The sequence below is a fragment of the Malus domestica genome, chromosome 02 (assembly GCF_042453785.1).
Source record: "Malus domestica chromosome 02, GDT2T_hap1".
NCBI lineage: Eukaryota > Viridiplantae > Streptophyta > Magnoliopsida > Rosales > Rosaceae > Malus > Malus domestica.
The window spans coordinates 4,655,407-4,677,013 of NC_091662.1; the positions used below are offsets into that span (position 1 = coordinate 4,655,407).

At 38.2% G+C, this 21,607-nt stretch overlaps 5 protein-coding genes and 1 long non-coding RNA gene across 8 annotated transcripts; 4 read left to right on the forward strand and 2 right to left on the reverse strand.

Annotated features, from left to right (window-relative positions):
• The first annotated feature begins 1,999 nt into the window (after positions 1-1,999).
• LOC103426643 (aldehyde oxidase GLOX1-like) lies at positions 2,000-5,157 on the forward strand. The gene is made up of 4 exons (XM_008364725.4): positions 2,000-2,725; positions 2,981-3,141; positions 3,298-3,869; positions 4,450-5,157. Exons 1-4 carry the CDS (start codon positions 2,087-2,089, stop codon positions 5,043-5,045), a joined length of 1,968 nt encoding a protein of 655 aa, XP_008362947.2. The 5' UTR covers positions 2,000-2,086; the 3' UTR covers positions 5,046-5,157.
• A 1,865-nt stretch (positions 5,158-7,022) lies between these two features.
• On the forward strand, positions 7,023-8,621 carry LOC103406778 (probable xyloglucan endotransglucosylase/hydrolase protein 26). The gene is made up of 4 exons (XM_008345769.4): positions 7,023-7,268; positions 7,400-7,500; positions 7,661-7,854; positions 7,981-8,621. Exons 1-4 carry the CDS (start codon positions 7,109-7,111, stop codon positions 8,387-8,389), a joined length of 864 nt encoding a protein of 287 aa, XP_008343991.2. The 5' UTR covers positions 7,023-7,108; the 3' UTR covers positions 8,390-8,621.
• Positions 8,622-8,783: 162 nt separating this feature from the next.
• LOC103406779 (uncharacterized) lies at positions 8,784-9,533 on the reverse strand. The gene has a single exon (XM_008345770.4). The coding sequence runs from the start codon at positions 9,410-9,412 to the stop codon at positions 8,996-8,998; it is 417 nt and encodes a 138-aa protein (XP_008343992.2). The 5' UTR covers positions 9,413-9,533; the 3' UTR covers positions 8,784-8,995.
• Positions 9,534-10,698: 1,165 nt separating this feature from the next.
• Positions 10,699-14,487, forward strand: LOC103406780 (casein kinase 1-like protein 3). 3 transcript variants are annotated; one of them, XM_008345771.4, is made up of 15 exons: positions 10,699-10,937; positions 11,018-11,058; positions 11,265-11,334; positions 11,460-11,608; positions 11,883-11,978; positions 12,064-12,134; positions 12,277-12,338; positions 12,416-12,479; positions 12,633-12,717; positions 12,791-12,917; positions 13,125-13,192; positions 13,295-13,352; positions 13,556-13,701; positions 13,844-14,028; positions 14,151-14,487. In XM_008345771.4, the coding sequence occupies exons 1-14, from the start codon at positions 10,862-10,864 to the stop codon at positions 14,018-14,020; spliced, it is 1,290 nt and encodes a 429-aa protein (XP_008343993.2). In that variant the 5' UTR covers positions 10,699-10,861; the 3' UTR covers positions 14,021-14,028; positions 14,151-14,487. The 3 variants fall into 3 exon arrangements, with proteins under 3 accessions (XP_008343993.2, XP_070662607.1, XP_028966047.1); XM_070806506.1 differs by having other exon boundaries at positions 10,712-10,937; positions 14,157-14,487; XM_029110214.2 differs by having other exon boundaries at positions 10,714-10,937; positions 13,562-13,701.
• A 1,051-nt stretch (positions 14,488-15,538) lies between these two features.
• On the reverse strand, positions 15,539-18,078 carry LOC103449535 (probable RNA methyltransferase At5g51130). Its single transcript, XM_070810384.1, has 7 exons — positions 17,843-18,078; positions 17,031-17,159; positions 16,656-16,720; positions 16,333-16,420; positions 16,027-16,092; positions 15,886-15,954; positions 15,539-15,789 (listed from the first exon to the last, which is right to left on the reverse strand). The coding sequence occupies exons 1-7, from the start codon at positions 17,966-17,968 to the stop codon at positions 15,700-15,702; spliced, it is 633 nt and encodes a 210-aa protein (XP_070666485.1). The 5' UTR covers positions 17,969-18,078; the 3' UTR covers positions 15,539-15,699.
• A 159-nt stretch (positions 18,079-18,237) lies between these two features.
• LOC108174603 (uncharacterized) lies at positions 18,238-21,369 on the forward strand. The gene is made up of 2 exons (XR_003777012.2): positions 18,238-18,421; positions 21,114-21,369. It is a non-coding gene; the product is annotated as an uncharacterized lncRNA (long non-coding RNA).
• The last annotated feature ends 238 nt before the right edge of the window (positions 21,370-21,607 follow it).

A 21,607-nucleotide genomic window follows, 5' to 3' on the forward strand; every position in this document is an offset into this window, starting at 1 on the left:
ATTTAAAATGATTTCTGACCGTACGATGTATGATGAACAGATACAATTCACGAATCTTCAAAATCCTCGCAAAGAGGATCCATTGAGATTGAGGATACGGACTCTTTGCTGTGTGAGATATACATCAGTAACGATCTTAATAATTCATTATTCTCTTTCCAATAAAACTAGCAATCAGCACATATCCTCTGCGCGTGCAACTAAGTAGTCATTTTATTTTGCTACGACTTGTTGTGATTAGGGATTGTCATTGAAAAAAAACAAAAGGAAAAGAACAAAAGGAAAAGACAAAAAAAAAAAGAGAGCAATGAATTGATCCTTGCTTCTCCCTCTTTTCCGAACTAGTTCTTTCCCCTTTTCTTTTTATCTCCTTCTATCTTCTCTTCACATTTTTTTATTTTGTCTTTCTCTTGTTATAACAGATTAATATAAGATGTTAATGTAACTTAATTATAATCGTTCAAATAGAAATGAAGGAGAGAAAAGGAAAAAAAAAAAGGAGAGAATCCCCCTCCCTCTTCTCCGTCTTCCCACGTCCATTCGCACTGTATCAAACAACCGCTCCACCTTACTCTTCTTTCCGTAAGCCTATTATTCTATTTTTTGTCTGATTGGAGGTTGTTTGCTTCTGGTTTTTTAATTTAATTTTGAATTTTAAATAGGGTATGTTACTATTACTTGGCTATAATAAAAATAATAAAATTTGTGTTTGTGTAATTACTAAATTGCTCATAATTTTTATTTATGTTCAGTTTTAATTAGAAAATTATAATGATAATTTCCTAAAATTTTGGTTGACAACCAGATTCTATTAATATGTAGTTTAGATTCAATTCTCTTCCTATGACATGTTTAACATGGTGTCAAAATAGGTTAACTCACCTATATAGTTCAATGTACACATGTACTTTGCGTTATTCTTGGTTTGTGGTTTTTTTTTTTTTTGGGTTTTCTCCCCTTTTCATTTTGTGGAACTTTTTTTAGAAAAATATTTTAGTCTGACATATTATTCGATGCACAGATTAATTCGACACATCACTAAATACTCGATTAATTTAGTCAGTATTATTCGATGACTATTTATCCTATTCGACTGAAATAGTTAATATAGTCTGAATTGCTAAACGAGGCTTAAACAAAAATATGATACACGAAGTCAAGAAACAAAGTTCATCATTAATTTATAATGTTCGAGGAAATGTGTATGTATATAAATATGTGCAACATTCATTGCCAAATTTATCATTTGTGGAGGGGTCTCCGGTTAAACGTCACTGTTTTCGATTAAAAAAAAAAGAAAAAGAAAATTGCTGTCAACTTATTTGGATACTATATATTTTAAATCCAGCTACTAATTAAGTGTGGCATCGTTTTCTATAAAAAAAATTAAAAAAAAAAAAACCATTTTTTGTTGTACGGTTGAAATTTATATAATGAATATCGTTATTTAAAAAAAAGTTTGTACATAACATCAAAGGCAACTAATATGATTCGAAAATTTTCACTCAGTACTACGGTCTGGTGATATTTCTTTTCACTTGAAAATTAGAGGTCTTAGGTTCGAATCTCATAAATGACGAATTTGATACCAAATTAAGTTGCCCATTGTGTGGCTTAGCCAAACATCCCCCTCCCCTCCTTAATGTAAAAATATATAGATGTACTAAAAAAAAAAAATTCGGAAATTAATTTACGATGGGATTAAGGGGTAATTACCAAAATTTAATTGTCACCACAAAAATAGCAATTGCTTCTCTTGATCGATGGAACTGCAATAAATGGCCATTAGTTTACTTTACACCCCTACAACGAACTGGTGCCTTTGAATTAACATTCAAAATTAAGGGACGATACAAATTGAGGAAATGGTGATAACCGATAAAAATGATTAGTAGCCACGATTAGGGGTGCCTGCAAACAAGGATTAACAACCACATTGCTATTTTTGCAAAAGGTCTTAACCGATTGGTGGCGATATATACTTACAAATTATAAAAGGAGAGATGGAAGGTTAAGCTGGGAATGAAAACAGAGAAGCACAAAGCAAGGAAATTGAAGAGCTATTGGAGAAATTTTGAGTTCTTCAATGGCTGCCTTGCATTACAAGCTTCTCATTTTTCTCCCTCTCCTCTTTGTAATTAATGGGATTGACGCAGAACCTCATTTTACTCATTTGCCTCATTTCCCTCAATTCCCTTCCTTCCACCCCTTGGGTTTCGATGAACGAGATGGCAATGGCCGCATAATTGAGGGCGCGGATTTTACTTCAGCTGAAGGCTTTGATCCAAGGCCTGATAGGCCAGAGCCCCATCATGGTCCTACTGCCGGTAGGGCAGAGCCCGCTGTTGATCTTAAACACAGCAGGCTAGACTTCCACAGTAATAAGAAGCGTGCCGTGCGTCCCAAGCTTGACCTGCCGGGATTTCCCGGTGTTCCTCAGCCTGGCAAGCCAGCAGCAGATGTACCTTCACATGACTTCCCAACCCTATTCACTGGGGCGTGGCAAGTTGTTCAATTGGACTCAGGCGTATCGGCCATGCATTTGAATTTGCTCCCCAACAACAAGATCCTGATGTACGATGCCACTGCCTTCCGTATTTCCAACCTCAAATTGCCTAACGGACAATGCATACCCTTCACGAATGACAAGGGCGAGCAGTTAACAGATTGTTGGTCTCATGCAGTTGAATATGATGTTCAAACCAATGCAGTCAGGCCGCTAAAGGTTCGGATCACATGCACATTGCACTCGTTCAAGTTATGCATATATTACAACATGAATAAAGTTTTTTTTATCAGACTTATATTGGTGTCGTATAAAGGCTTACGTTTTGTTGATTGTGAATCTCGACCATACATAAGCATTTATGTTGCTATACAGTCCATGCTCGTAACGCTCAAAAATAAGGTTTTGAGTTTTTCATTTTTACGAATCTATTTCCAAGTACGGGCTACAATGACGGTGGTGATATATAAACAGGTCCTTACAGACCCATGGTGTTCATCAGGAGGGCTGACCGCCGATGGTAGGTTTATAAGCACCGGTGGTTGGTTGGATGGAACTAGAAGTGTTAGATACTTCGATGCATGCCCCACATGTGACTTTAGGGATCTCCCCGACGCCTTGGCAGAACCAAGATGGTAGTATACATTATTGGACAATCCTATTAGTTTCTCGCGCACCAAGAATGGGTTTAGGGTTTCCACTAAAACACCTCGAAACATTAGTTTAAGTTAAATACTTTCAAACAAACGATTGTTTAGTGTTAATTAAGATTTTTGTTGTTTAAATCATAGGTATTCAACACAAGTTACCCTGCCTGACGGTAGATTCATTATAGTCGGTGGCCGCAAGGCATACAGCTTTGAGTACGTTCCACGGGAAGGACAAGTCAACAAGCAAGCCATCTTCTTTCCAATGCTCGACGAAACCACCGACCTAGACGAAAACAACCTCTATCCTTTCGTCCACCTTTCGACAGATGGCAACCTTTTCATCCTCGCCAACCGCCGCTCTGTCCTGCTCAACCCTCAGACCAACAAAGTAATCAAAGAGTTCCGTGTGTTGGGTGGTGGATCGCGAAACTACCCGGCATCAGGGATGTCAGCCCTGCTGCCGATAGACCTGAGTGTCCCCAACCCTCAGCTCGTCCCTGCCGAGGTCATTGTTTGCGGTGGTGCTAAGCCCGAGGCTTATGCCCTTGCAGGCAAGCAGAAGTTCATTCCCGCGTTGCAAGATTGTGCCAGGCTTCGGATTACAGACGCTAACCCTAAGTGGGTTAAGGAAAAAATGCCCTCTCGCCGTGTCATGGGAGATCTACTTATCCTCCCAACCGGAGACCTCTTGCTTATTAACGGTGCCCAACTAGGTATGCTTGCCTCAATCTCGTAAAGGTTTTTCTGAACTTTATTTTCCCTGGGGTTTTTAGATTTTCATCTTTTGGTAATTAAAAAGGTTTTCTTGATTAAGTTCGGATGTTAAATTAGAGTTTGATTTACGTCATTTGATTAGCGGTAAGTTATTATGATAATGATGGCTTGCTTGGAATTACTTCGGTAGAAAACATTTACGCTGATTGTCTTGGTGCTCCAAACGAAAAGAGGAAAACACTCATCTATAAGCACTTTTGTTAAAAATATTTTTGTTAGAATCACTTTTAAACTAAAGCTTAAGTGTTTCTAATGCAATTGGGGGAGTGCTTCTCTGACGTAAAGGTCCTTTCATTTTTCCAGAAGTAGTTTCATAACTTAAAAAAAACCCTAAACATACATGCAATCCTTATAACAATTTACTTGTACCCTACGAACCGTAATGAAAATCTAATCTAAAACTAAGGACCAAATTCTAAATTTCTAATATATCAAGTAACATAAGTCTGTCAAAAGAACAATAACAATAAGTGGTGCAAAATAAACACAGCAATTTGTAAACCTAATTTATTCCAACAGGTGTGTCAGCTTGGACTATGGCAGAGCAACCCAACTTCACTCCTGTGCTTTACAGTCCCAACAAGAAACCAGGAAACCGATTCAAGAACCTGCAACCGACTCTGATTGCAAGAATGTACCACTCAACCTCCGCACTCCTCCCTAATGGCAAAATCCTTGTAGCAGGCAGCAACACCAACCCAGGGTACCAGTTCCAGGCCAAGTACCCAACTGAGATGAGAGTCGAGCACTTCTCGCCGCCTTACCTGGACCCGGCATTGGCTATCCACCGCCCGGCCATCATGGACAAGAACTCCGACATCAAGTTGAAGTACGGCAAGCCATTCAACGTCCAGTTTCAGCTCCAAGACAACCCCGTGGCCATTGCAGACATCAAGGTGACAATGTACGCGCCGCCTTTCACGACTCACGGGTTCTCGATGAACCAGAGGTTGGTTATTTTGGGAAAGAATGACTTGAAGAACGTGGCACGGGGTGTTTACAAGCTTCAAGTGGTGGCGCCACGTTCGAGCGTGTTCGCTCCGCCAGGGTACTACCTGCTTTTTGTGGCCTATCGCGGTGTGCCTAGCGTGGGAATTTGGGTGCAGATTCTGTAATTAATTAGGGCTGGCTTAATTTCCTAGCTTCATGATCGCCTGCTTCACTCATGTTTAAATCAAAATTATTTAATTATTTTGATTATACCATGATATCTTTCTCTTTTCTTAATTTGCTTTGTCATATTAACTTTGATCGATGTACGTCAAAAACAAAACATCAAACCTTGAAGTACATAAAGAAATTACCAAACACTATTTATCAAAGTTAAAGTCCAAGTTTATTAAGTTTGCTAAGCAAATATTGATGCTGTGATTGGTGTTCAAATTTATAACGAAATTACCAAACACTATTTATCAAAGTTAAAGTCCAAAGTCTATTAAGCTTGTGGGCTAACTTTTGGATGACTCTTCAACCACAAAAAAAAAAAAACTTTCGGATGACTCGATACCATTATGCTTATCCAAACAAAAATTTTAGTTAACTAGAATCGAGTTGTTGATTAGTGTAACATTCTCACCATTTTGAAATTTCATTCGAGTTCAAATCACAATTTTCATTAAATATTACCTTTCCAAAGAGAAAAATATTCAAAGAAAAATGAAAAACAAAAAGTGATTTCAAATATTTTCTCAAATTTCTTCGTACCCTTTTGATCACCAAAACAAAAATGGTAAGTTTTATTTGCTCGCAGCCCGTGGTTACTCGTGAATATTACTTGTGACTGTCTGTTTATATATTAAGGTTAAACGGGTACATATAACCCCAATCTATTATTAGGATACTCTTAATCATTAATTTTAAAGGGTCGGTTACCGCAAACACTAGTATTTATGATTATTTTGCTCATGATTAATAACTAAAATATAGATTATCTTTAATTTATAACCGAAAAGAAAAAGCAGTTGATGCTTGACAAAATATGTTTGAGAGGATGAACATGACAATTAAAATGCTAGAAGAAGTTTCACGCGAATCATCTTTCTTCTGTCGCTCACAGCAGGCGCCAAGCCGTGCAGGCTCAACCAGGCAAAAGGGAACTATTTGATCGAATTCTTTGAACAAACCTTAGAAGCACCAAATATATAAATAGTTGAGAACTTTGTATGAAACCTCTCTGCAGGGCTGCACGTCCGGCCAAGCAAATTATGAACTCGTCATTTCCCAGCTGGCCAGCCCAGCAGTCCCCACTACTAGCATTAGTCCCACGCACGATTTTCTCCTAAATTCCTAATCGCACTGCGTCCCAGCTAATGACACCCATTCTCTCCTACTCTTACAACATCTATGACATTTGCACCGTGACCCCACGAAAACATTGGAAATGAACAAATAATTAGAAGTCAAACGTATTAATCAATAATTTTAGTGTTTATCGTCATTTCGTTTTTAGTTTTATGTTTATTTTTTGCATTATAGATATATGAGAAATATATGAGAGAAACGAAATCGACGTTGGAAAATTATGTCGTGTGGTCACAAAATGAAAATGAAAAATGCCAACGAGGGTTGGCTCGGTTATATTCCTGCCTTGTGTGTCGCTCCACCTAGGTTCGAGTCTCACTGCCAACAGTTTTTGTTAGTGCGCAATCTGTAAATTCTTACGTAAATTTAATTCATACCCTTGGCAGCTGGTAGTTGGGTGCCAAGCGTGAGTTTTTCGTGCTTGAGCTTATGGGTATGCTATGACGTTGGTATTGAGAATAACCAATCTCCCACTTAACTTTTTGTTGCCCAAAAAAAAAAGAAAACTCACTTTTAAGATTTTGTTTTTCAGTTATTCATCTTTGTTTCTTCCCCTCCTCTATATTCAAGTTTGGATCCCCCTCCCCTAGTTTAAATTTATTAGAATATCGCTTGAATAGAAATAAATTAAAAATGTATTTGCAATATAATTGGTAAGTTTTGACTTATGAGGAGCATGCTTCAACGTTTTCTTCTACAATTAGAATGTCAAGAACTATGACGTAGTCGTAGGAGGGCATATTTTGCACACTGCAAAACAAAAAGTTATATAAAGGCATCTAGAATCCAAAGCAAGACGCATCGATCGACCCCAATTTCAACAAGTAAATTGGTGTCCTAGAAAAAAGAGGCAAATCTAGTTGGGACTGAAGTTGAAATGGCAGTTTTGCAAGCATTCCTGGTAGCTCTATGCATCACCGTGTTCCATCAAAATGTAGCTGATGCAACTGCTGCAAAGAGCATGTACCTCACCTGGGGTACCCAACACGCTGCGATTCAAGGCGAGAATCTTAACCTCGTGCTTGATCAAACTTCAGGTTAGAACAACTTACTCCTTAGATTTCTCGTGCTCTACGTGCTTAGATCAAAGAAAACGAAGCAAATAAATGCGTAACGATCAAGTTATCTCCTCTAACCAGACTACATTAATACTGCCTTTGCTTTGCAGGGTCTGCTGCTATGTCAAAGAGAAATTTCTTATTCGGAAGCATCGAGATGCTGATAAAGTTGGTACCTGGGAATTCCGCCGGGACAGTAACAGCCTACTATGTAAGTTAATTACTAACTGAAGCAAGATAGATAGCTCATAAAAACACCGAAAAAAAACCAGAGCGAGATAATCTCTTTTCGTTGACAATGAATCCCCAATTCCAGGGACCTACAGAATAAACTAACGTGTGCTAATTTGTTCATACTCGAATTTGTGCAGCTATCGTCAACAGGAACCAAACACGATGAGATAGATTTTGAATTCCTAGGGAACGTTTCTGGACAACCTTACATTGTCCACACAAACATTTATACACAAGGAAATGGAAGCAAAGAGCAGCAATTTTACCTCTGGTTTGACCCGACCGCTGATTTCCACAACTACACCATACATTGGAACCCTACTGAAGTTGTGTAAGTTAACTAACGACCGAGGCGCCTTTGCTTTCAATCTCAACAGGGTGAAAAGAAATCATCCTTGGTTCTATGAGTCATGGAACCAAACAATTTCTAAACTTCAATTCACTTTTATGATTTCAGGTGGTATGTCGATAGTTTGCCCATTCGTGTTTTCCGAAACTACGAGAACCAGGGGATTGCTTACCCCAATAAGCAAGGGATGAGGGTTTACTCCAGCTTATGGAATGCTGATAACTGGGCAACTAGAGGTGGGCTAGAGAAGATAAATTGGACCGGTGCGCCCTTCACAGCCGGATTCAAACACTTCAGGGCAAGAGCCTGCAAGTGGAATGGAGCTGCCAGCATTAGTGTATGTGCCGCCACTTCCCGGGCTAACTGGTGGACTTCCCCTATATACAGCCAGCTGAGCAACAGTAAGCTCGGCCAGCTGCAATGGGTCAGGAATAACTACATGATCTATGACTACTGCAAAGACAATAAACGATTCAATGGAAACATGCCACCTGAATGTTCTAAACAACAATTCTGATTTGAGGCTAGGCAATCAAGCTACAGAAAGAAACCCGAATCCGGTTTCAACCAGACGACTGATTCTGCAGCCTTAATTGGCTTTCCTCTTCCAGTTCACAAATGACAAATAAAATTTCCTCGCGGTTTTTATCTGTTTCGATTTTTCAATTATGTTGTATTCTGCTGTTTTGTATCATTCTTTTACTTGTATTCCAGTTACATGGATCTATAAAGTTACAAACTTTCAGAGAAAAAAAAGTATCAATTAAACGACAAAGTTCCTGTTGATTTTCCATTCTTTTCTCAGCAGCCAAACACTCAAACATCAATAACCAAACAAATCAAGCTAACTATGCCCCTTGGAACTCGATTTTAATCAAACAAATCAAGCTTGCTATGCAACACAAGTAATCTAACGGATATTTAACAGAATAAATTTCACATTCTCTTACTTTTCAGTTCCTCAGATCAATAAATTTCAGAGAAAAGACAAGTATTAATAAAATGACAAAAATTTCCACTTGATTTTCCCTCATTTTCTCAGCAGCCAAACACTCAAACATTCTGTAATCGAACAAAACAAGCTAATCTATGCATAAAGTTTATGCAAAATTTGAAAATCCAATTAATTGATACAAAGCCAAATGCCTAAAACAATCAAAGCCGTACCGAACATAGCGAGGCCGAGGTGGGTCTGCTCCCCCAAGAGCAAGCCAAACACGGCGGTGGCGGCAAACGTTGTCGCATTAGTGACGGGGACGGCGAGGGAGATCGGAGTGTGGCTGAGTATGGCGAAGAAAGTAGCGGAGGCGGAGAGGTTGACGAAGAAGGGGACTGTGTACTGCCAAATTGCGAGGAGCTTGAGCCAGCTCGTGAGGGAGGCGAGAAGCTTGTGGTGGATTGGGCCGGGCTGGGCACGGGCCTGGGCTGAGGAGGAGGATTTGAGGGCTTGGTCCCAGAGGAGGGCGCCGCGGCGCATTAGGGCGTTGGTGGCCCCCCAAACGAGGCCCACTCCGATCATCTTCTCGACGTCTCCGATCATCGGCGTTGATCTGATCTCTCTGTGAGTCTCTGCTCTGTGTTGCAGCTACTTGAGTCGACCCGTATGGTCCGGTGGTGGGAAATCAACAAAAACTACAACTAAATGCAACAAAACGATGCCGCATTGGACGATTCGTTATTTCGGTTGTGTAATAACTTATACGGGTGACTGTTTTGGGTGGTGCCGTTCACCCAATTTTTTTTAGGTCCCACAAACTCTTAATAGGTTTTTTTTTCTTTCAATTTATTCGATTCGAAAATCAGAGAATAAAAAGATGAGTAAGAAGTAAAAATGAATGAGTGAATAGCACCACTCTCTTTATTTTCGAAAATGTGAATTAGACTACTGATCAAAACAATTTATTACCTGATTGCCTCAAACTTCAGGTGTATTTTTTTGTTCACCACTTTTTAATAGTGATAGTATTTGTAGGGTTATTACTTTTAAATTAATTTAAATTTTAAAATTTGTATTTATCCAATACATAAATTTTAAAATTTAAATTCGTACAACCAGATAAATACGATTGGAGACATTGCCGTCAATTGAAATTCGTCGCCAAAAATATTCCCTCAAACATCGAATCCCCAAACCTAAATTGAAGGGTAGCATTGTAAACCAGCATGTTGTGGTCCACGTGACCAAATCTAGTTGGCAATAAAACAAGACCGCGACGGCGGCAAATCAAGATCCTCTGCAAACGCTTCCATATTTTTCCTACAACACCAACGCTTCTTCCCCAATCAGAAAAAAGGTACAACCTATCAGAGCGCGCATCTAGAAAGGAATCTACAAACGACGGCAGAGGAATTTACCTGCCCGGGAATCACGTGGCCACACTCCCAGATTTACCCGCCATCTACCAATTTATTTACCGAACTGACACGGACGCATTTCGCAGTAAAACTACGAGTTGACGACAATACCCTTAGTCAAAAACCAAAATCTCCAAAACTCTCTGTCCGAAGGGTTAGGTTTGTGTTTGTCAAGTTGAATGAAATTACGTTGTTTATACTGTAACCTCGTATATTACTTACTTCGCATAAAAGTGTTTTCCGTTGAAATACTTTTAGTTTGAAAATTTTATTTCATATTTTCGGCTCTAAAAATATAAATGTTTCTATTAGATTTTAATAAAAGTTATCATTTGAAAAAAAAGAGAAAAAAAAGAAAACATCTCTGTCCAATTCCGACACAAATCTCTACAAAGTCAACAAGTCAACGGCCCTCCACCAACCCAAAGTTCCGAAACTACCCTTCTACTTTCGTTCTTTATCCATGCCATAACAAGTCAACAACTCGCCTGTGTGGCTTCAGTTGTTCAGTTCCAACGTATAAAAATCCAAATTTCGAAAACTAAATTTTTTTCTTCTCGATTTCTCGGGTTTCCGATTCGGATTCAAAATCCGAAAGTCTATGAGTTGAGTGACCCGATCCGGGAATTCGGACATGGAGCGGGTCATCGGCGGCAAGTACAAGCTCGGCCGCAAGATCGGCAGCGGATCGTTCGGCGAAATCTTCCTAGGTGAGTGTCGTGTTGAATCTGAGCCGTTGATCGTAGAAACAGTGGCTGAATCCTTTGAATTGTTTGAATTTCGTTTGCAGCTACTCACACCGAGACGTTCGAGATCGTCGCCGTTAAGATTGTAAGCTCCTAATTATCTCTCTCCGTTTTTTTTTCTCTCGATTTTCAGTTGAAATTACTGATTTTTTAATTTAATTTATGTTTATGCACTTCAATTGTCATCAAATTTGAAGTCTTTGCCTACTTAATTAGCGAAGAAGCATTTTTTTTAGCTTAATTACTAGTTAATTCAAGTAATTAAGTTGATTTAATCTCTGGTCAATGCAGGAGAACAGCCAAACGAAGCATCCACAGCTGCTTTACGAGGCGAAATTATATAAAATCCTTCAAGGAGGAAGTACGTGCTGTATACGTATACGTATACGAATACGTATATTTTATATTAGTACTTATTGGTTTAGTGTTTCTGTGAGCAACCGAGCGTTACTGTTTTGATTAATTTGAGTGTATGTAATTGTTCAGGCGGTATTCCGAACATAAAATGGTCGGGAATCAACGGCGAGGACAATGTGCTGGTTCTCGATTTGCTGGGACCGAGTCTTGAGGATTTGTTTGTGTATTGTGGGAGAAAGTTTTCGCTCAAGACCGTCTTAATGCTTGCTGATCAAATGGTAATACATTGTGACGGGGTTTAACTGAAGCTTACGCAGCGCAGCTCATGCGTTATATTACATGTTCGCGTATAGTTAATCTACTTTACTACCTTACTCTTTTCAGATCATTTTCGTTATGAAAGTTACAATTTTTCGTGATGAATTTTCTTCCCTTTGTGAAAGTTGAAAATTTTTCGAAGAAAAAGTTCATTACTTTTATTGAGTTTCACTATTGTAATTTGCATTCTTCATGTCACTGAATGATACAATGTTTATGTGCGCTCGTATCAAGATTACGAGGATAGAGTTTGTGCACTCGAAAGGTTTTCTGCACAGAGATATAAAACCTGATAATTTCCTCATGGGTCTTGGTCGAAAAGCAAATCAGGTGATGCATCTTCGTTGTCTTTATATCATTTAAGATGTATTTCGAGTTTATATTGCCATCAATCTGTTTTCACTTATCTTATTAGGTTTACATAATTGATTTTGGTCTTGCGAAAAGATATCGAGAAGCGACAACCAATCGTCACATCCCATACAGGTATTTCCAGTTTCATATCAAGACGATCTCTCATTTTCTTCTCTGTGTGCTGAGACGCTCGAGGAACAATTGAAATATAACATGCAACCTTTTTAGTATTATATTGCTTTATATTACTATTTTTAACACTTGCCTAATACAGGGAGAATAAGAACTTAACAGGAACCGCACGTTATGCAAGCTGCAATACTCATCTTGGAATTGGTAAGCTGCTCGGTGTTAAAATCTTGTAATCTGTTGGCATAAATACTCATTAACCTTATTTATTGTTTTGTTCTTAGAGCAGAGTCGGCGGGATGATTTGGAGTCTCTTGGATATGTTCTTCTGTATTTTCTCAGAGGGAGGTACTTATTCTGTTTCCACCCATTTTTTGCTTTTAATTTGTAGAAAGGAATTGAAAAACTTATACAGTAGGAGAACCCAATGATATATTGTTCATGCCATATTATGTTTCGACCCCCCTTGTCCCCTGACGATTTTACTTTTCCTGCTTATAGCCTTCCGTGGCAGGGTTTAAAAGCTGCCACAAAAAAGCAAAAATATGATAAAATTTGTGAGAAGAAGTTATCAACCCCTATTGAGGTTTGTGTCAACTACTCTGTGCACTTTGAAATTTTTATCTGGTGTCAACTGGTCTGACTGCTGTTTTCTAAAGGTTCTATGCAAATCTCACCCGGTGGAGTTCGCGTCATATTTCCATTACTGCCATTCACTGACATTTGATCAGCGACCTGATTATGGTTTCTTGAAACGCCTATTCCGTGATTTGTTTTCTCGTGAAGGTATTGGTGTTCAAACTTTCCTGTTTTTTTCATCTGTTGTAAATTAAGTTCTTCACGTTGCATAGGTCCTCTTAGCTTGAAGTCAATGTGCTTTCATATGTTTGATTTCCCAAATTTTCCCTTACCTAAAATTCCCATATGATAAATTATGTCATATACTATTTTGATGCGGATTCGGTATTCTGGATGTTTGTCTCCAAATGGCAGGGTATGAATTTGATTACGTATTTGATTGGACCATCATTAAGTACCAGCAAACACAAAAGAATGATTCTGTAAGTGCAATTGCTGTTCAGTATTTTCAGATTTTTTATTTGTATGACTCTGAGAACATTGGATTACTGCTGTGCTTCTAATTTGAAGTCCCACATGTTCAGCCGGTTCCTGGAGGAAGCAACAGTCATGCAATGCCAGTGCGTGTAGATAATCATCAAGGTTAGATCTTCGTGATGGACTTTTGCATATCTTAAATAACTGACTTTTCTAGTACAGCAGAGCGAGCATTTTCCTTGAGTGAAAACTTTTGCATATCTTAAATAACTGACTTCTCTAGTCACAATATATGGGAGATATCAGGTTAAATTACTTTACGATATCAGTTGCTTTAAAGAAATTACATTTTCCTTGTTGATTGTCAGTGGCAGGAGGTGCTAGTGCTCCATATCCAGCTGAGGTCACAGATCGAATTAGATCAAGCAATCCCACTGGTTCTGGTGTCCGCATGCAATTTAAATCTCCAACAACGGGCAGGAATTTAAGTTATGACAACCCTCTTGAAAAGAATGTAAGTCATATTACTGTCCAATAACTACTGAGATAAAAAGATACTTTGTCTTCTCACTCCTTTTATGAAGTATCATTACTCTGTTACATTGTTCAAAATTTAGTTTCGAATATAACTCACAGATAAAAATTTCCCTTTTTAGATTGCGAATGAAGCAAACCCTCCTCCGTCTACTTCATTTTCCGGCACCTCAAGAAGGAACCACACAAAACGTCTTTTGCCCGCTGAAGCTACAAACACTGGTCATGGACATGGCAATAAAGTAGGTCCTTCGAGTAGCTGGATTCAATCACTGCAGCGCATCTCTTCAGCCAAATGACCTTTATGGTAATTCATTTTATTCATACATGGGGTCATCATTTGGTTGGCTGCTTTTGTAATTGCGGCTAATGCTCTCATCTATCTTCTTAAGCATTATTGTTGACCGGGTGCTTTCCGCTGTGTTTTAGCAACAGGTTTGCTCTATAACATTCGAGCACATCTTTGAAGCTGCAGATGGACGGTGATTTAATTGTCAAATATGCAATGTGTCTATTCAGGAAGATATTACGGACGCATCTTCGTAGACATTGAGTTAGTTCCTTGGTTTGTGCTAGTTTTTTCCATAAGGCGACTAAAAATGCGTTGGTTACAAGATACAGAAAACCCAAAGCTTGGATTCTGTGCTGTACATAGTTCTCATAAGTGACACAGCCGTGTCTTGTATTTAAGTTTTTATCGTAACACAAATGATGTGTGATGCTATTTTTTTTCATTGTTGTTATATAATACGTAGTCTCCATGCCATTTGATGTTTATTTACAGTGTTTCTTTATTTTAAGATTCCTAAAATTCGTCTGCAATAAATTTGCTTTTCGAATGAAGCAGCTTCAGGAGCTGATTGGTTTATGATAGACCTGTTTTTTACTTTTTGTGTGTGTAACTAAGTTATTGGAACCAAACATTTCTATTTGACATTTTCACATGTTTTCGGCTATATTTTTGAAACTTTGTGAGAAGTTGAAAAAATGCAGAAAACAGGTGAGAGGCACTTATGTTATATAAAGGTCTTTTGGCAGGTATGACAGATTTCTTCCCCAAATTACTCGAATTCCTATTCCGCTTCTTGGATGTCCATGGTAAGGTACGCATCTCTCTCTCTCTCTCTCTCTCTCTCTCTCTCTCTCTCTCTGCTAATCATTTAATTGATCTCAGTCACACACAGACATACAACGTTTTAAACGATCATACATGTGCTTGAACTATAGATCGTATTGGACTGCCCAGGATTGTTCAATATTTTCGTCTTTAAACAAAATCGTTGATCTTTGCAATTTAACTTTCCCTTGCTTGAGTATAAACTAATGGCCGTTGTGTGACATTGGAGTGGAGTCTGTTTTTCTTTTATATATTTACTTAAGGCAATGGAGGCTTATTTGTTAAAGTGGTATTCGTTTGTTGGGTTTCAGGGACATCCGTTGAACTAGAAGAGTGCATATATGGCGATGTTGGTGCTGGTGGTCAAGTACCTCATCTACGGGGGATTCTAGCGTACACCCGAGGACATATCTCCCCTTTCCTATACAAATTATGTATAGGAAGCGGGAGGTCCATGACAGCCAAGAATCGCCTATCATACACCATGGATCTCCTCATCATTCGTTTCTAACGGGTACTATGATTGTTTGCTCCTTATTCAACCATTCCCAGTCTCAGTTTCCTTATAAACTTCAAATTTAAGCTGTAAATCTGGTTCTGTAATGCATTTCGACATCAAAAGTTCACGCGTGGGAGTGGTTGACGAACCTTTCCGCCATCGTGAAACAGTACGTAAAGAGGAGTAAAACATAAAATTTTCTTCAAAATTGGTAACCCGCTTATGCATTATAATGTATATGTACAAAATATTGGAAGCAGATGCAAAATTGGGACAGAACATGTTCCATCTATTGGCACATAAACAACGGCTTCTCAGACGGAACAACCAGCCCTACTTCCGGAGCTGCATTACCGGGTACGTCATTTGTGGAACACTAAAATTGGTCTGTTGAATCCGGTTTTGCTGCCCGACACGCTTGAAGCGATGTCCTCCACCTTTCTGAATCCTATCTGTGATCATATTGAGTATCAGATATTCCCAGATCTTAACCGATTGTTAGCAAAAATATCATCTGGATTCGAACTATATAAGACGATTGAACATACTTTATCCAGAAGCAAGTCTTGAAAATCTTTCGGATAGAACATAAGATTTCTATAATTTTCTTTAGTTGTCTGCACAACGGAACAAGTAAAGCAATGAAACCTAAAACTCGAAAAGTCACAAATGCCATAAAAGACGATTACCTCAGAAACTCGATAATTCTTTTCGTAGGACGTCCAAGGTTGAGGTTCCAACACAAAAATTCCGCCCTGCTCACACGAAGAAAAATTCGTCATGCTTTTCTCCGCAAGGTTATCATGTTACTAGGGGACGTTATAAATCAAGATTATCTTAAAACTAAAATTCCATGTTTAGTTGACAGAAGGCGAGAATTACTAGGGGACGTTATAAATCAAGATTATCTTAAACTAAAATTCCATGTTTAGTTGACAGAAGGCGAGAAAAGAAAAACGAAACAAGCATGGCATATCAATGGTTATGAGAATTACCAGACGAAGTAGACTCCAAACCCTTGTAAATAATGTAATCAATCCATCGTCACCCCAATTCAGATGAATCCATTTCGACACGCTCAAACTGTATTCAAGAACAACACATTAAGGAATGTAATGTTATACTAGCAAATGCGACGTTATGACTGCGTATAGAAAAGCACGCGTCAAGACGCAAATTTTGCATAAAATAAAAGGAAAACTAATGAAAATGACTTGAAAACTATGAGTTTTAACGACAAGGACAAAATAAAGGTTAAAATGAATAATACCAGAATTGACTTTTTAGTGTAAAAATATGGTTTTTTGTTAAAATGAACAGTATCGGAAGATTTTCGTTAAAGTTCCCTAAAATAAACAGATAGAAACCCAATGCTAATGTGAGCTATCAGATATGGGAATCACATTCACTAGAGCTCAATGTTACAGGCATAAACAAAAAACCGGGGTGACCAGGGGAATCACATCCACCAGTTGTCTCATGAGAGGTACTTGTTCTGGGAGTACTACTCTTCAATGGTCGATGGATAGACAATACCTCGTTACTTCTTAGATGTAGAAAAATCTGAAATTTCAGAACTCCATGGCGATCTATACTCTACGTTATTCTTATTTGGTCAACCCGTTTGGTAAACAGAGACGATACAGTATAATCAACAAACTCGTAAAACATAAATTTCAAATACGATTTAAACTGAGAGAAAAGTACCAATTTGAATGGTCATGATTCCAGAATTGCAGCCAATGTCAAGACAATCCTTTCCTTCGAACCATTCCTTCTTGAAAACCTTCAATCTAGCATCTTCCTCCATTTCTTGACCAATCTAAAACACAATATAAAGGCACTAAGATTCCACATTCTTATCGAGAAAACAAATATCCATTGTCATTCAAAAGTGCACAAGTCACAAACAAGTTTATCTCACAAACATACAAAAAAAAAGAAATCATTCATCCAAATTCTCTTCATCTAAATCAAAGGTAATACCATCTTCTTCATTGCCAAGTCTCCATTAAAAAAAAGGCCCAGTCGGACCATGTCCAGGCGAGTTTAAGCCAACTTCCGCTGGGCAAAGGTGTTTTCATCATCGCCTCGCCTCCAAAGCCGCCTAGCCGCGTTTTTTAAAACACTATTCATGGGTGAAATTTAGCTTAAGAAATTTTCAAACCATAAATCCAAACAGTATCCATAATATCAATCCGACTACTTAGAAGCTTCACAAATGCACTGCATTGATAATCCAGAACACCAATTCCCACATAAACTCGAACGAAATACCAAAATTTTAATCAAATTTGACAAAACACCTTAAACTCAATTATACATAAACCCCACTTCAATATCCGCTTCAAACAACCAAATAAACAAAAAACCCAGAAAATCCCAAACAAAAAATCGAACCTTTAGTTGTCTTTAAACTTGTTTAAGTTTTCCCTGACAACCCATCAGAGCAATAACAACATTCAAAAGTTAAAAATTGTGGGGGAAGGAGGGGATTCGACTTACCCGATAGCCGTAGTAGCTTTTGTAGTTTCCGTAGGGGAAAATCTCTTTCCGTTTCTTATTACTGATCTGCCCATGTTGCTGTTCGCGCTCCTCTGCGCACTTCTTCTCTTTCTGTGAGCTGGACATGGCCAAAAAAGGAATTTCTTAGCAGAAGCGGAGTAAAGTTAGAGTCTTTCAGAGGTTCTTAGGTCGAAGGAAGGAGGGAGGGTGAGAGAGAGGGAATGGGGAATTTTAATTGGTTTTATATGAAGGTTTAGGGCCCGTTTGTTTGACAGGATTAGGGAGGACTGGACTGGACTAGACTACAGTCCCTTGTTTGGTCTGCACCAGGATTAGGTTTAATGGGATTAGGTCTGACTCGCTAGGATTAAACCCCTCACTAGGAGTTCTAAGCGAAGCACCCCGATCACCCTCGGACTTGTAAGACCTCCTGCGCTCCTGCGCTCCTGCGAGAGAGAACCTCGCTCAACCTCGATCCTCAACGTGCTCCCTCCTTGCCCTGCTCCCTCATCGTCGTCCTCCTCATCATCATCTCTGCGTCTTACTCGCCCTCAACTCCATCCTGCTCGCCCTCATCTGGTAAACTTCGAATCCGACATTATATTTTTTTTTGCAGATCGTGATATTACTGGGCTTTATTTGATTTAGGTGTTTTGAGTTTGAGAAATTTTGAATTATAGACCTCTGCACTTGAACAAATTAGGTTTTTGATTTTTAGGGTCAAATTGAGATTAGAATTTGGGGTTTTCACATTTTATGCCATTTTGAGTACCAAAATGATGATAATCATCACGAAATTGCTGCTGTAAACTTTGAACGCCACTGTTACTTTTTGGGTATGTTTCTGTCCTACTTTTACCCAGTTTGAATATGTATTCATAGTTGTCAGATTAAAACGTATATGTGGTTTTTGGGAAGTGATGAGTAAAATGGCTAGAATTTTAGGAAGCTTTGCGCTTCTGGTTTTCATCGGATAGAGGGAACACGAAGAGGGAGAGGAAAAGAGAAAATATTAAGTTTAATTGTAATTTTAAATTTGTTTTTATAGTGTTAGTGGAGGAACCCATCTGTAGTATTTTAAGAGAAGATGATAAGATGTAAACTGCTGGACATCCTTAGCATTTCCCATGTTCTTTATTAATTTGAGAGTGATCCTGTGAATAATTTTGGCTTTTAGATTTGTTTGAATCTTTTTCTGATTCAACTTGCAGGTTTAGTATCATTTTACAGCTTTCTACAACTCTTTGTTCTTTCTCTCTTCCTTTATGGTTAGACAGCATCGAATATCTATCAGTAATCATGTCCAGACTGACTGCGTTCATACAACTTGTGCTGTTTAACTAATGAATATAATTTCGGAACTAATATGCCATGCCTAGATGATTGATGTGAGTATCTTAGATGAATCATCCATGATTGATGTGAGTATCTTAGATGAATCTATCCACCTTGGGAACTTGCAAGAGTTGAGTTCAAGATGTCCGGATGCTTTTTCGTATATAACCAAGGTCTAAAACACAGCCTTAACCTTATTCTTAAGAGGAGGTTTGTTTTTTGTATGTCACTAAGTTAACTGCATAAATCCAAATCTCAAGACCAAAACAAATCATAGGGTTACAGGATTTCTTCCAAATTAATGCCAACATATTGTTCAGCAACGGGGAGATTCTGGGGCCTTGCTTGACCAGCCACATTAGATAAATCTCAATACAATCTATGCATGCATGCTTAGTTGTAACCAGATTCTTACCAGGCCACTGATGGCGTAATTTCATTTGAAGATTACAATAAATGATATAAGATTTAAGGAATTCACAAAAGTCATGTGAAAATAAAAGGTGCTGGATTTCCCTTTGAAGGATATGAAATTACTTGATGTTAGAATTGAGGTTTTACAGTTAGTCAGAGGTTTACGATCAGATCTGTATAATGTGTTTTAGCATCCTTTTGTTGTTTGGCAAGCAATTCACGTGCGTAGTTTCCGGTGTTTGTTTCATATTTAGAAGCTTGTTTGAGTTCGATGTCTCTATTTTTTTGTCAAAGAGTTCGATGTCTGTATATCATGTAGAAAAGTGATTCCTTTTTTCTTTTGGATGTCTGACCTTGTAAACTTCCGAATCTATTTTTCCGTATTCTTCTTATTGTTCTTCTATCCCTATCTAAAGCTTTATCCCCAAACTGTTTCTTCATTTGGACAGACCTATGTAACTGTTGGTAATAGATTTCTAATTTGTCTTTAGAATTGCATCCTAAGCGGTGGTTACAAGTTACGACTTCCCTGATTGACTTCATATGAACAAAGTCATGCGGAGTTTAACAATTTTTCGTATTGTATAATGCTTCACGTGGATGTATTAGTATACCGTCATGCTTTGGTATCATTCTCTAGTGTCATATTCTAACTAAAAGTAAATGATGTGGCCAATTGCATACTAGACATACCTCGGAATTGCTGGAATGACCTCCTTGCAGCTTACAGGGGATGTGGAGGGAGAGTCCATGTTAGATACGTTGTTAGTGATATGCATGCAGACTTCATCCAGACTGAATGTGACTGCTTAACCTCGGTTGCTTCCACCCTTCCACTTACACTTAGGTCAATGTGATTTCTCCCACTTACCATCGAATCGAATTGAAATTTTAATGCTTTATGCATGGATACTAGACAAAGGCATAAACAGTGGCACTGATGGATTTGCTATGCTCTTCACTTGAAATTGGTGTGCGTGATCTTCTAGCAATAACTTATGAACAATTGGTATTTGTGAATAATTTTTGAATTGCAGATGCTTGTCATTTACTGATAGATAATCAAAAGAAGGGTGACATTTGACAGTCTATTTCCAATTTGGATGTCTAATTATCCATCACGTAACTGTCAAGGGGCACTTGGCTGATAACTTTCACAGTCCAAAGATGGTCTGCGCTGAAATGTCAGCTGCTTAGCCTCTCTCTCCATCTGCTTCATTATGTTGTCCTCTTTGCCTGCATGTTTAACGTACAAGCAGAGTACAAACAAGGGACTTTTAGAAAAGTTAACCCTTTCTTTAGCACATTAAGGCCTTGTTTAATTTGGTGGCATATTGGTTTGATGTCCGTGTGTGTGTGTCTATTCTGCACATTTGTTTGATGTCCGTGTGTGTGTATTCTGCACATTTGGTTAAACAGAGGTTTACGGTTATCTACTTGGTTTATAACCATGATATTACATTGTGAATGTTTTGTACTGTGTGGGGTTGATGCTGAAATATTCTGTGATTGTTGGTTGCAGAGAAGAGGAGCATAAACGGAAGGCTAAGGCTACTGGATTTTGTAAATTATGGAGATCTACTTTGGAATGCTATACTATAGTTCACTGGCATTTTGTAAAATATCCTGGATGAAAGTTTAGTGAATGATGTTTTAAGAGTCAATCAATGGCAAAGATTGACTTGTCACAATTATCTTCTTATGTACTTGTATTTGTTGAAGTTGCATGTATTGGGCACTATTCTTTTTCTTATTTTGGGTGATAGAGTTTAAATCAAGTTACATTTGCAAATTAAACTCAACTATTTATAAATAGTATGTCCCAACTATAGTATGTCCCAATTCTATTAGCAGGTAATAGAAACAAAACAATTGTCCTCTTTTTTTAAGATTCATAATATACATGGCAAAAATATGCTCCAATTAACCCATATCATGAGATTTGTAGCATTACTCTATTACACAATGGCAAAAATTTGTAGTCCTACTCTAAGCAAACACAAATCTGGTGAACAA